We start from the raw sequence: 13,495 nt of genomic DNA on the forward strand, positions 1-13,495 counted from the left end.
AGCAATAATGTGTCATAATATTCAATAGCTTAATAAGTGAAACCATTCTAATTCAAGCTGTGGAAAGAATTTGCTCTGAGATAGCTAAAGAAGACAGGGTTAGTTATGGGTGGCTATTTGAACTTGAATCCAGAGAAATTTAGGAGCTTAGATTGAGTGAATAGAAGGTCGGCAAAGTCATGAATTGGACTTCAATGGATAATTCCATCACTTCAAAGATTGGTTGTAACAACTGTAATTCCAAATAATTGTCCGGCTTAGGTGCTGAAACGTATTGCTGAAGTTGAGAATATTCAATGGTGTCTGATTGACTACAGAGAACAGAGGCTTTCTCCCTTTGTCGTATAATCTTGATGCCTTGACACTTGCCTGACATTAAAAGGGTGGCCATTGATTTGCGTCTGGTAATTCCGAGAAGAACCATCTATTACCTTCAATCTCTTTACTCCATAAACTTTGTAAGCTTTGTCATGTGTCAACTACTATAGCAACCAACATGATAGTGGTGAAGGTGCTCGCGTTCATCATGCAGAGCTTTGGCTGGTGTCAGGATTGGAGGTCCAACTGTTTTCTAAGTTCACTCTCCATCAACAGAGAAAAAGACTCGGATCTTGCTAATCTATCAACCAATTTAAGTATCAGCTAGATAACTGAATTCCACTGAAGGATTTTTGCGTAGGGTCTTTGGTGTTCAAAATCTTGCTTCCCCTTCAATTCTGGAAATGCAAGCTTGATCAAAATTGGCAATATCTCTTGTCCACCACTTCCAAACGTAACACTTAACAACAGGACTTGGGGATTAAGCTTCATAAGTTAGAGTTTTGCTGCCACCAGTCCTTCTATGTACCCCTCATGCTCTCGTTTTCTTTATCCTGCATCATTTGAAGAGAACTTGCGAGAATGAAGGAGAGAATGATTGTCTTAGCGATAAAATTTGCGATAAAGATTGCTCAAGCCTTTAACCTCTTGTAACAACTATTTATTGGTGTCTGTCTTAGATAACCACTGTCATGGAAGATGATATTCTTTACCGTTTCATTTACAAAAATACTGACGAGATCGATGTCCTCTCTTTCATTTTTTTTTTTTTTTAAGTGATTTTTTAAAAAAATTAAATTTTTGTTTTATTTTAAATTAATATTTTTTAGTATTTTTAAAACACTAATTTTAAAAGTAATTTTTTAAAAAATTAAAAAAATATATTATTTTAATATATTTTTAAATAAAAAATAATTACAACCACAGTCTCAATAATATTATTCAAACGTTAATCAAACATTGTCCCATTAATCTTTGTTCCTTCTAAATGTTTCTGGCTGAACCGTTTGCCATGTTTGACATCCAATTGCCATCTAATTAACTGAGGAATAAAAAACATTTTAGATTGAACCAACTGATTACCTTCCGTAACCATTTCTTTTATTCCACCGACTTTTTTGTGAAAAAATCTTCAAAGGGGAAAAATGTTATATTCTTGTGTGAAAAATATGGAATGACTTTGAAAACGAAGATATGTAAGACTTGTTATAGAAAGAAACTGCATTGAGAAATGAGATAAAAAGACAAGGTAGGGTGATCTGTGAATTACAATGTAAGCTTGTTTACTCTAATTTGGATTATAACTTCTTGTTGAGAGAGAGAGAGGGTGGATTATTACTCTAATCCGCGAGAATCTTGATCCCTTGGTACCTTCCTAGCATCAACAGCGTAGCCATTGGGTTCGTTCCCGGTGATTCCAAGAAAGTCGATCCATCTACTACTCTCAATCGCTTTACCCCATGTACTCTGTAGTCATTGTCAACAACCGATCCAGCAGCGCAACCACCATGGTAATGATAGAAAGTCCTAACATTCTTCTTGCAGAACTCTCTCAGTTCACGAGGAGACTTCGAATTACTGTAGTGTTCCTTCCCCAGGAACCCAGCAATGGATTTGGACCTTGCCACTCTCTCAACCATCTGAACCATCTTGATACATTCCTTCATGTCCTTCTCCTTGGCGAGATAGTTGAATTCAACTGAAGGGTTTTGCCTAGGGTCAGTGCTGTTCAATTCCAGCTTCCCTTTGGACGCTGGAAATGCAAACTTGATTGAAATTGGTATAATTGTTGCATTGATGCTTGTTGGTAGGATTAATCCCTGAACTATGAATTTGAAGTCATCTGCTATGCCCACGATTTGAGGTGGATCGGGTAACTGAACTTCGGGGTCTGACTCTACCAAAACGGATATGGACGGGTTGTCTATCATCTCTTGTCCAATCTCTGGAAAGTCTAGCACAAGTGGTATACCAAAGTTCTTCAGGTGTCTTTTTGGTCCGATGCCACTAAACAATAGGATCTGGGGGCTCCCTAATGCTCCTGCTGACAGAATAACATCACCCCATGAACCTGAATTCTCTAGCTGCTTCAGATAAGCTTCATACGTTTGACTTCCGTTGCCATCGCTCTTGATGAACCTAATACCGTGAACTGTTTTCTCATTTTCAGCACCTGCGTAGTATGAAAGGAATTAACTAGCACCAATAGATTGACTGTCCAAGCAAATATACGGATAGGAGGTCATTTGAGTTTTAGTTTGTTCATAGCTGTTGAAGTTTGCTAAAATCAGCAACTAGAGATATCTTTGCTTACCTTTTTTATGGAAGATGATATTCTTTACAGTTGCATTCAGAAGAACTACGATATTATCTGGGTTCCCTGTCTCTAAAAGATCAGCAGAGGTGTGCCTTCTCCCATCGTGATCAAACACTGTCCCTCCCATCTTTGTGCCCTCTACATGCTCCAAGCTGAACCCATTATAAGGTAGAATTCCTGCTTCAAGAAGGCCAAATTTGACAGCAGATTGCCATTTGGTCAACTCAGGTTTAAAAACTATTTTAGACTCCACCCACTCATAAGATTCCTTGACCAATTCTTCGTCCCATCCAGCTCTTCTAACAAAAGCATCGCTAGCTCTGCTATAGAACCCACCATTTATTGCTGATGATCCTCCAAGAACTCGTCCTCTAAGGTTGGAAACGCCGTCCTTGGAGATAAAACTTTGAGAAACTGATGAGAATTCATTGGTTTGGAACAACGGGAAACCATAGAACCTTTTGTCCAATACAAAAGGATTTTCATATGGTGAGCTTCCTCGTTCGACCAATAGCACAGAATATCTCTCTGAAAGTGTTGCTGCCAGGGGGCAACCAGCGGTGCCTCCCCCTACTATTATGTAATCGAATGACCTTCCAGAGATCTGTGTGACATCTGGAGTCATGTAGGGGAGAGTTTTGCCTACAACGAGGGGAAGCAGATTTCTCATTTGTTAGAATAATGTTTTAGCTCCTACTCGAAAGCTGTCATAATACAGAATTACTCATTTGGTTACGTAACATACCTTGACACATTGAAGAGGATTGAGAAAAGCTAACAAGTAAAATATACGAAGCTGCGAGAAGTACATGAAGAAGCTCCATCTTTTGTTTTTCCAATTTGCTCGACAGAGGATTAATTCGATGGCTTTGGGACTAACGTGTTGGTTTGGTTATTTGAGCATGCTGGTAAGAGTAGACTTGGCTTGTCGGTTCTTGTGGTCAATACTTACGGAACATGTTGACTTATTATATTTGGATCAGGCGCCTCCTGTGGCGGAGCCACGTTAGGACAAACGGGGGCAAATGCCCCCTTAATTTTTTTTTTAATATTTTAAATATTATAATATTTATATGATAGTTTTGGTGAGGGTAAGTGAAAAGTTATTGTTGTCTTTTATATATATATATATAACTCATTTATATAATTTTTTTTAAACATAGAGTTATAATGTTTTTGAGCATCAGTTGCCTGCCTCTCTTTTTTATATAAATTTCTCTTCAAGTCCAAATAAATTTCTCTTTTTTTAAGTTCATTTGCCTTCGATTTAATATAGTATCGATAGTAAAATCTGTTTTTCTGGTTTATTGGTCTCCAATTATAAATTCTGTTTAACTGGTAGCATTAATTATTTATTAAGGTTAATTTTGAATATAAAAAAAAATACAAGAAAAAAAATTATGAAATGATAAGAATAGAAAGGAACGTGTGCTTTGGGTTTTCTTTTTGTTTTGGTAGTGTGGTAGTGGTTGTTTTTCAAATAGTTTTTCGTACCGAAATACATGTAAATAATGTTTTTTTATTTTTTAAAAATTATTTTTAATATCAGCACATCAAAATGATCCAAAAAGTATAAACCGCATACTTAATTTTAGCAAAAAAAAAAATTTAAAATTTAATAAAACACAAGTAAAAATACAATGCCAAATGGTGTCTTAATGGAGGGCGTCGGTGGTGGGGTGGTGGTACTGTGGAGGACTGTCTGTTTCTGTCTATATGCAATAGAATACAAGCTTTATCCCCACCTTTTTTTTTTTCGACTTTGAAGTATCTTATAATATTTGACTTCGGCAATGGAACTAAATAGCATGCATTTCCCACTCTTTATCATTCTGTTCATTTAATTGTTTCTCTCTTCTACTTGTATTTATCTTCTTCTTCTTTTCTAAGTTTGTTTCAAAAAATAACTATTATCATTATACTAATTACTCTCTCAGCACCATAAGTTTTCTCGAAAAACAATACGTGGCTTTACAAATATATTTTTGGGTATCATGATGAAATGAGAAGAATGATGCTTTTTAGGACCTTCAAAAACCTTTTTTTTTTTTAACTTATTGTAAATTAAAAACACCTAAAAATATACTATAAGATCAATAAATCAATTTTCAATCATAAAAATATCATCTAGTTACTCTAAAAAATATAAAATAAAACAAATAAAAAAACTTCATAAATTATAATTCACGTTTTGTTGCATGGTTAAATGGCAACATTACTTTCAGTAAACTCTTTTTATAAAGATAGACCTTTTCAAACTAATTTTAATTTTTTTTATAATCAAAATATGACTAACTGAACACTTTAAAACATTATATATATATACACACACACACACACACTAAAACAATAGGGAGCAAGTAATATACAAGTTGACACTTTACAAACCAAAGTGAAGTTTTCTAAATGAGAAATGTTTCTTTCTATATTGGTTCATGTTCTCTTAATATCTTTTTTTTTTTTTAACTATAACCTCTGTTTTGCAAAATTAATTTTTTATTTATTATTGAAATATTTATTAACATTTTATATATGTGAAAGCATATAACAAAAAAAACCTCAATATATAAAACTATGCTATTATAACTTTAAAAGATAAAATTATAAACAAATAATGTTGGATGATCAAAATAGAAAAAAACAAAGTGGAAATGAAAAGTATCTTAATATCTTTTTTTTTTTAACTATAACCTCTGTTTTGCAAAATAATTTTTTATTTATTATTGAAATATTTATTAACATTTTATATATGTGAAAGCATATAACAAAAAATCAATATATAAAACTATGCTATTATAACTTTAAAAGATAAAATTATAAACAAATAATGTTGGATGATCAAAATAGAAAAAAAACAAAGTGGAAATGAAAAGTATTTTTTAACAATATTATAGATTTGGATGAACAATAAAGTAAATTGCTTTATTTTCTCCAAATCTTTTTATAATTATAATGTTTTATTCTTGCATGCGACATTCCATGCATATTTATACATGTCTACCCATACTTGGATTTTCTTCTAGTTTCTAATTACTTGGCTGTTTGGAAGTGCTTTATAAAAACGCTTTGAAAAATTAAATTTTTTTTTGTTTTGAATTAATATGTTTTTAATGTTTTCAAATCATTTTGATGTGCTGATTTCAAAAATAATTTTTAAAAAATAAAAAAAATATTTTAAAAAAATAACAATAACCGCACTCCCAAACACCCTACTTTCAGCGCTAAACATTTTAATGATTATTTCGATGGGTTCAGGTTTATTACACTTCCTCAAGACAAAGCTCACAAAAGACACGTGTCCAAAACTATGACGAGACAGGAAGATCACTAAGGCATCAAGGGACTGAACAGAGCTCGTATCAACTCAAGCTTGGGCTCTTGCGGCCCAGTAGTTCACTAGACGAGAGATCATTGATTTGGGCTCTAAGAGTTTAATGGCCGAACAAATCCACAGCACTCGCATTCGGGTGGAGCTGTTGATCACGAGGTGCATCCTCTCAGCCTCTCAGGGTGTTATCTTTTTAGTAATACAAAAAATTCTCTTTTTTATTTTTTTTTAATATTCTCTTAACATAGACAAAAAGTTACAGGATTAAATATCTAGGTATAGTTATTACCTCCAGGATAGTTTTGTATGCTTGAGAAGAATCTCCAAGAAAAAAGTATCCAATTAGACTATAACAAGATTTAGGGAATTTTTTAATTTGTTGGGAAAAAAATTCATTTTTTATTTTTTAAATTATAATTAAAAAACATTCATGACACAAAAAGCCTGCGCAGTTATCAAGGCCGAATTATGCCAAGACAGGAACAAAATAGTAGAAAATGCTCACTCTCAAGAACAGAATGTCTGTTCTTCGTTTTATATATATAATTTTGTACACATGATTATTTGAGCCCTCATTTTAAGAGAAATTTATCATGTGTTCGCATTCATTATTTTATTTTCTAAAAAAAACTAAATTTTGGTTTTTATTTTATTTCTTTCTTATTTTCTCTTAGAACGTGGCTTAACCAAAACAATCGATTTCATGAAATTAATTTTGTTTGTCGGTCTTTGAGATCATCAGTCGTGGACATAGATAAATGGACTACACTTGATTATTTTTTTGTTCAAGGTTGTTTTTAAAAGTATATTGGTTATTTTTTAAAATAATTTTTAATGAGAAATATTTTTAAAAATTATTTTTAATATAATATATTAAAAAATTCAAAAATATATAAAAAATTAATTATAAGCAATTTTACAATGATCATGTTAAATTATTTGTCACAGCAAATTATTGAACTCCTGAATTTCTAGTTGAACAAAATCAAACCTACACAATTGCAATTAAATTTTAATAATATAAATAGCTGAAACTGAGAATTTGCTATGGACATGGCTGAGCAGCAAAAGGAGAAGCAATCTCCCTTCCCTCAAGAATCTTTATCCCTTGATAACGTTCCAGCATTAAAAGGGTACCTGGCGATTACCAAAAACTTGCGCCATCTATGACTCTCAATCCTTTTATCCATTGCACCTTGTAATCCTTGTCAACAACTGATCCAACTGTGCAACCACCGTGATAGTGATAATGGGTGCCTACATTCTGCTTGCAGTAATTTCTTAACTCGCCAGAGCTCGACGAGTTATGTTGGGGTCGAGTACTCGTGAAACGTGTAATGGACATCGACATCGCTATTTTCTCAAGCAATTGAACCGTCTCAGCACCCTCTTCTTCCAAGTCAACCTCGTTTTCAAGATAATTGAATTCCACTATAGGGTTTTTTTTCCTAGGATCTGTGTTGTTCAATTCCAGCTCTCCTTTTGATTTTGGGAGAGCAATCTTGCTTGCAATGACTATGGTTGATGCATTGAAGCTAGTTAGGGCGCTTGCTCCCTCGGGTATGAATATGAAGTCCTCTTTTACGCCCTCGACCTGTAGAACATAAGAAAATTGGTAATCTGTGTTCGTGCTTGCTTCAATGCGTGAATTTTCTTTCATTTCCTGTCCAGCCCCTTCAAAGTCTAACACAAGGTGGGATCCCAGAGTTCTCAAGATTGTTTTTTGGACCACCGCCGCTTAACACTAGGATTTGGGGACTACCTAATGCTCCTGCTGACAAAATAACATCACCCTGCTGAACCGAATTCAGAGGCTTGTTGAGGTAAGCTTCGTAAGTTTGATTTATGCTGCATAACTCTTGATGAACCTAATACCATGAGCTATGCTCTCGTTTCTTTGACGTGCATCATTTAAATATAACAACTTACTAGCTTCAAGGGATATTATTATGAGATGAAAAACAAAAAAACAAACATTTGCTTTTACAGAATAGCTATTATGATCTACGAAAACCAGTGTTTAATTGAGAGATCTTTGCTTACTATTTTTATGAAAGATGATGTTTTTTACGGTTGCATTCAGAAGAACTATGATATTATGTGGATTGCATGACTGCAAAAGATCAGCTGCGAAGTGTCTTTTCCCACAGTTATCAAACACAGACCCTCCAACCTTTGTTCTCTGTATATGTTCCCAGGAAATCCAATATAAGGTAGAACTCCAGCTTCAAGTAACCCAGGTTTGACAGCAAATTGAAATTTCATCAACTCATTGGGTCTAGAAACAATTCTAGACTCCACCCTCAACAACGTAATCAAATGACTAGTCGGTGACTTCTGCGACGTCTGAAGTCATGTACGGTAGGCTTTTGCCTAAGATGAGGGAAACAGATTTAATCTATTAGAATCAATGGTTTGATTAATCATTCATTCTTTGTTGGATGTTTAATGATTTTGCTGCTATATTGATTTCTTCCTGTAGGCTGTTCTTATTTTTTTCAACAATGAACCAAAGAGAAAGAAGATATTAGCATGAATTTTAGGCTTCTAAATGGAAGCTGTCATAACTAGAGAACCTGTTTCTCTAAGTAGCATGCCTTGTATCAATGAAAAAGAACGGGACAACTTAACAAAAATAGAAATAGAAAATCTGTGAAAAGACAATAGCTGTGAATAATGTGTGGAAGCTCCATTCTCGATCTTCCGGTTTCCTTTCCCCAGGGCTTGCTTAAGGAGGAGGAGAAACGTTAGCAGCATATATTTACTTGTGTGGTTTGGTTAATGATTTGAGTTTTCAGGCCCAGAAAATAAATTTATTGAAGTTCCTTGAACGTTAATATAATCAATCTTACGCATGGTTTGGCTAATGATTCATTCTTTGTTGGAGGTTTAATGATTTTGCAGCAATAATGATTTCTTGCTCTAGGCTGTTCTTGTTTTTCTATTGTTTTATGCATGCCTTTTTGGCCGTCCCTTCTCCCTCACTTGCCAATTATAGTGGAAGTCCCAAGTAATCACTGGAGTGATCCTGAGAAGCATGGTTCACAGTCAAAACTGATTGAAAAGTTGAATCTGGGTCAATTTCCTAAAATTGGAGTTATAAGTCATAGATGTTGAATACAGCACATGTGATATTTCATTAAGTGAACTGCTAAGTGTAAATATTTAGCTAAAGTTGGTAGCTGGCCCTCCGTTGTCATCTTGGGTTCAAATCCAGCAAGAGGATACCAGACTCCAAGTGTGGTGTGGATGGTTTTCCTTGAAATGAACCAGGAAAGAACTTAGTATTGTTACATGAAACACAGCCAACGATGCCCTAAATGGTTAGACCTAAAAAAGAAAAACAAAGAGAGAGACTGTCTTAGAAAAACTTCCAGGAGATGTATTCACAAAATATATATATTACACCATCTTTTTATATATATGGATATACATTAAAAATGTTCTTGGGTCCATACATATACCAATTATACATAGTTTATAAACAAAGATTTAACTCTATCAGGTAACTTTCCTGCAGAGACTATATTAATAAGAACCCTTCCAGTATAAAGTCCTGAGATTCTCCAAAGGCACCCCATTGAGTTGTTCAATTCCCTGCGACTTTAAGTCTATTCATCTCGAAGCTGATTCAATCTCGTGTTGATATTAACTATTCAAATCAAACGTCCCCAACCTCAACTGATCACCATTTTTCAATCTTCTAGCCAGGGGCTTCTCTACAGAAACACGATCAGATATGATACTACCACTCCTCTTCTTCCCTTGATTACTTGAACCATTATCCAATAGGTTTTCTTGGGGGTGAATATCCATTAAAGGAAGCTCAACAGAGGCTGTATTGGACTTGTTGGTGTCATGAATCTCATTCTCTTTTTGCATGTCTTCCTTTCTTCCAGAACTCTCAGATGATGTCAAGGAGCTTTCCATTGAACATACTGTATTCCTCATTTGTGTCCTTTCTATGTCTTTTAAGATTGAACTCCCTGTTTCTGTCAGTTCTGATATTGAAGAACTTGGACATCCACTATTAACCATTGAGACTAATCTACAGAGCTCGGCTTTTGCAAGTTCTATACCCATTGAAGAAGAATTATATCCAGCCAGAGTTTCCTGTGCTTTCTTCAATACTGTCTGCAAGTATTTCCCTTGAGCTTCAATTCTCAGCTGCAAATGTCTCTGTACCTGCAATAAAAATTTAAACCGGATTCGCATGTTCTGAATCTTCTGATAAATAGACTGAGAAAGAGGTTTGAAGAAAGGAATTGTTTTCTTGGTCTTACCTCAATCTGTTCATGAAGTTTCCTCTGCACTTCCATTTGCATTTGGAGTGCCTGTGCAATCTGAAAGCTTCTGTTGAACATAGCACTCTGAGTAAATAAAAAGCTTTTCTATTGTTATCTCTATAGAATTTCATCATAAAGCAGGTAGAGATTATGTCAACTATTACTCGTTAATTGGATGGTGGTTTCCATCACTGCAGATCCCCCTACTACTTCGAGTCACTGCAGACTCTTTGAAATGATCATCACTACTTTGAATCTCTTTGTCATCTGCAACAAAAAGAACTATAAAACAACACTCCATTGGTAGAATATAAATGAGAAAAACTAACTATGCAGAGTTTATCAATCTGACTCTTTATAATTTAGAATCACCTTCTTGCTTGCTTTCAATGCTGATCAGGGACTGCTGACTCTTCCCTAGCCTGTATTTCTGCATCAAGAAGCAAACATAAAATCACAATCTTGTTTTTCTGCATTATAATAGCATAGGTTGATCTGATCATTCTGGAGAGAAAATGAAAATGCCTGTAAATGGCTCTTCAAGTGGTATAAAGTAAGTCCAGGAATCCCCATCACCCTCATCAGACTCTTTGGTGTTGCCTCTGCACAAATATAATCACAGAACAGTTTAGGAAACCTTGAGCTCGTTACAAAAGATTGACAAGTAAGGTCACTGAGGTCGTAGAAATACTTGATACTTACTATCTGCACCTCCAAGTTGAGTGACTGCTTCAACAAACCTTTGATGAAGTTCTTGAGTCCATTTTAGCCTAGGCTTGGCATCAGTAGACAAAACCAAGTTCATACTTTGATGTTGCAGACCCATTTCTGTTTGGTGAATGATAGACAAGTGGAAGGCTGAAACATGAATATGAGTTATGATCCTTTTCAGCTATGCTTGAAATTGTGGCAGCTGTGTGATTGTCTTTTATAATTTCGGAGTAGTCGGGCTGTCCGATGTTCTCACTCCGTATCTGGAAACATAAGTGGGGTTATGTTGGAAGGGAATATATGCTATGAGCTGTGGCTCTTCCTTTCTCCCACCTCCCATTTCATACTAACTTTTTCTTTTTTTAAAAATTTCCTTCTTTCTTCTTTGACTTGAAAGGGGAGAGGGAGAGGGAGAGGGAGAGGGAGAGAATCTCATAGGCAGCAAAAACAGAGAAAGCAACACACTTCAATTTGAGTCTCTCAAAAGGAGAGAAAGAAGAAAAGTGTATGGTTTGTTTTTATCTTCCTGTATTCCCACCTCCCCTCTCTATCTTTCTCTCTGCTTGATTCCCTGCTGAGTAAGGCAGCCCCACCATGATGAATAATGGGTGCAACTTTCCTAACACTCTGAGAAGCTTTGAAGAAAAACAAATACGTTGATGGGAATTTGTTATAATGGATATTTCTTTTTGGTGACTGAAAGGGACAGCCAAATGGGTCGCTCTTTTAATTTTACACTCTTTTCCTATTTTCTTTTTTGAGCAGGCTGTATTGTGATTGGCAGATTCTTTTTGTTCTTTATAGGGCTGAAGGAATCAAAGAATCTAACCTTAGATTTTAGGACCCAACCTTGCCTCATTTTTCTAATAAAGAAGTGCCCTATAAAAGAGAATCAAATCAGCCATCTTGTTATAACGAAGACCAGATAAACTATACAAATGCAATCACCCCTTAATGCAATCTCTTTTATATGGGAACAAAAATTGAGCCAAAAAGAGACACAAATGTGCAAGTTTATCTGCTTAAAGTCACAGGGGGGAATCTTATACATATACAGGGCCAGCTGCTTTCATGCTCGACATACAGCTAATGCCACGAGATGTACCATCCATCATCAAAACCAACCCCTTTTAAGTATATTCAAGCCAAACAATCTTTGTTTCCTTGCATCAGAGTTATCCAAAGGAATCCGAGTAAAATCAAGAAAGCATCTGGAGAAAATTGAGTTTTCGTGTGCACTGATTGACCCCATCTTTTCCTCTTCTTTCCACAGCCAATCCTGTCATGTCCTTACTAATTAATACCACTTCCTTTCTTTTTTATATATATAAAAAAATTGAAACACAAAAAAGAAAACTAAAGTTCCGATCTTGTTGTGACATGTTAAAGGAAACAACCAGCTAAACCAATAGTCTTAAATGGAAGTGATACAAAAGCAACACGACCAACAATCTGAAACTGATCCAACATCTCATGGTGGTTGTGATGCAAAAGCAACACAACCAACCATCCAGTGCTACTTGTTGACATGAATCAACAAGGTTGATTTGGCTCTGTCTCTCTCTCTCTCCCGGAGTGTACGTGACTGTGTAAGTCACAAATGCATAGACAAAATGAAATGGCAAAAGGTCCGCATATTTATGGCTGCAGCACACTTCTGTAATATGAAAACAATCTACTGGCCTGGACTGGACTGCTAAGCATAAAAGTCTCTTGCCAATAAATAAAGAAATATACTCCAAAGGGAATGTTATCTTTAAGCCTGTAGTCCATATCCATGCAGAAACTGGGAAAAGAAATTTTCACCCATAAAAGAAAACAAAGAAAAAGAAAAAGAAAAAGAAAAAGAAAAAGGGAAGCCAAAATGGCCAACAACAAATCGTAAAAGTCGATTAAATCAGATCGATATTTGGATTTCTTGGGTTGCGGTTTAGAGCTTTGATCACTGGAATCAAAATCCAATGATTGATCGCCAAAGAACTGCTATCTGATCGGTGCCATATAATCAGTATGTCTAGCTTGCTACGTTAATCGCTTTCCCTGGATTCAAAGGTGTAGAATATTGGATACTAAAGCAATACTTTAAACATGCAATTACAATAGCAACAGTACCATGTTTATTTAATTAGCAGAGAGAGTAGAAGACATGTATAGTATATTTGTTTGCTACAGTTAAGGATTTCAAACAGTTGACTCGGCCTGCCATTTTAATCAACAGCCTTTGGACACACTACAGCAAGGAAAGAGTGAAAAAGTCCCGTGATTGTATTTTTACTACCACCATCATTCCATTATAAAAACTTCAACAAGAAGACCAATATGGTGGATCCAATGTAGTGGTAGGTCCATTTTAACAGCAAGTTCTTCCCAAGCAAGCATCTGCTTCTGTCCTAAGACTCTACTCATTCCTTAGTGGCAAGTCTCATGGTTCGTAGTCAGAGAGAGGATTAAATACTGTTGAGAAAGTTTTTACGATATGTGGCCCGAATGTTTGAAAAACAAGAAAAGAAGTAAGAGTTATTGAAGTACCTTTCT

At 35.2% G+C, this 13,495-nt stretch overlaps 2 protein-coding genes and 1 pseudogene across 3 annotated transcripts; all 3 read right to left on the reverse strand.

Moving 5' to 3' along the window:
- Positions 1-1,269: 1,269 nt before the first annotated feature.
- LOC118062539 ((R)-mandelonitrile lyase-like) lies at positions 1,270-3,539 on the reverse strand. Its single transcript, XM_035076341.2, has 3 exons — positions 3,381-3,539; positions 2,633-3,277; positions 1,270-2,491 (listed from the first exon to the last, which is right to left on the reverse strand). Exons 1-3 carry the CDS (start codon positions 3,457-3,459, stop codon positions 1,659-1,661), a joined length of 1,557 nt encoding a protein of 518 aa, XP_034932232.1. The 5' UTR covers positions 3,460-3,539; the 3' UTR covers positions 1,270-1,658.
- A 3,469-nt stretch (positions 3,540-7,008) lies between these two features.
- Positions 7,009-8,228, reverse strand: LOC118062331 ((R)-mandelonitrile lyase-like; annotated as a pseudogene).
- A 1,096-nt stretch (positions 8,229-9,324) lies between these two features.
- On the reverse strand, positions 9,325-11,495 carry LOC118062540 (myb family transcription factor PHL8). Of its 2 annotated transcripts, none has more exons than XM_035076342.2 (6): positions 10,952-11,495; positions 10,775-10,851; positions 10,622-10,679; positions 10,414-10,531; positions 10,247-10,316; positions 9,325-10,148 (listed from the first exon to the last, which is right to left on the reverse strand). In XM_035076342.2, exons 1-6 carry the CDS (start codon positions 11,073-11,075, stop codon positions 9,612-9,614), a joined length of 984 nt encoding a protein of 327 aa, XP_034932233.1. In that variant the 5' UTR covers positions 11,076-11,495; the 3' UTR covers positions 9,325-9,611. The 2 variants fall into 2 exon arrangements, with proteins under 2 accessions (XP_034932233.1, XP_034932234.1); XM_035076343.2 differs by having other exon boundaries at positions 10,414-10,516; positions 10,952-11,492.
- Between the last annotated feature and the right edge of the window lie 2,000 nt (positions 11,496-13,495).

The sequence above is a fragment of the Populus alba genome, chromosome 8, assembly GCF_005239225.2.
Source record: "Populus alba chromosome 8, ASM523922v2, whole genome shotgun sequence".
NCBI lineage: Eukaryota > Viridiplantae > Streptophyta > Magnoliopsida > Malpighiales > Salicaceae > Populus > Populus alba.

What these genes read in the sequence shown, in the direction of transcription:
- LOC118062539 (XM_035076341.2), bottom strand. Translation starts at nt 3,459, where the DNA reads ATGGAGCTTCTTCATGTACTTCTCGCAGCTTCGTATATTTTACTTGTT. An exon ending in ATCCTCTTCAATGTGTCAAG is followed by an intron (nt 3,278 to 3,380) that starts GTATGTTACGTA and finishes CCCTCGTTGTAG; the next exon opens with GCAAAACTCTCCCCTACATG. An exon ending in TATCATCTTCCATAAAAAAG is followed by an intron (nt 2,492 to 2,632) that starts GTAAGCAAAGAT and finishes CATACTACGCAG; the next exon opens with GTGCTGAAAATGAGAAAACA.
- LOC118062540 (XM_035076342.2), bottom strand. Translation starts at nt 11,075, where the DNA reads ATGGGTCTGCAACATCAAAGTATGAACTTGGTTTTGTCTACTGATGCC. An exon ending in ACTTGAAGAGCCATTTACAG is followed by an intron (nt 10,680 to 10,774) that starts GCATTTTCATTT and finishes TTCTTGATGCAG; the next exon opens with AAATACAGGCTAGGGAAGAG. An exon ending in CATTGAAAGCAAGCAAGAAG is followed by an intron (nt 10,532 to 10,621) that starts GTGATTCTAAAT and finishes GTTGTTTTATAG; the next exon opens with TTCTTTTTGTTGCAGATGAC.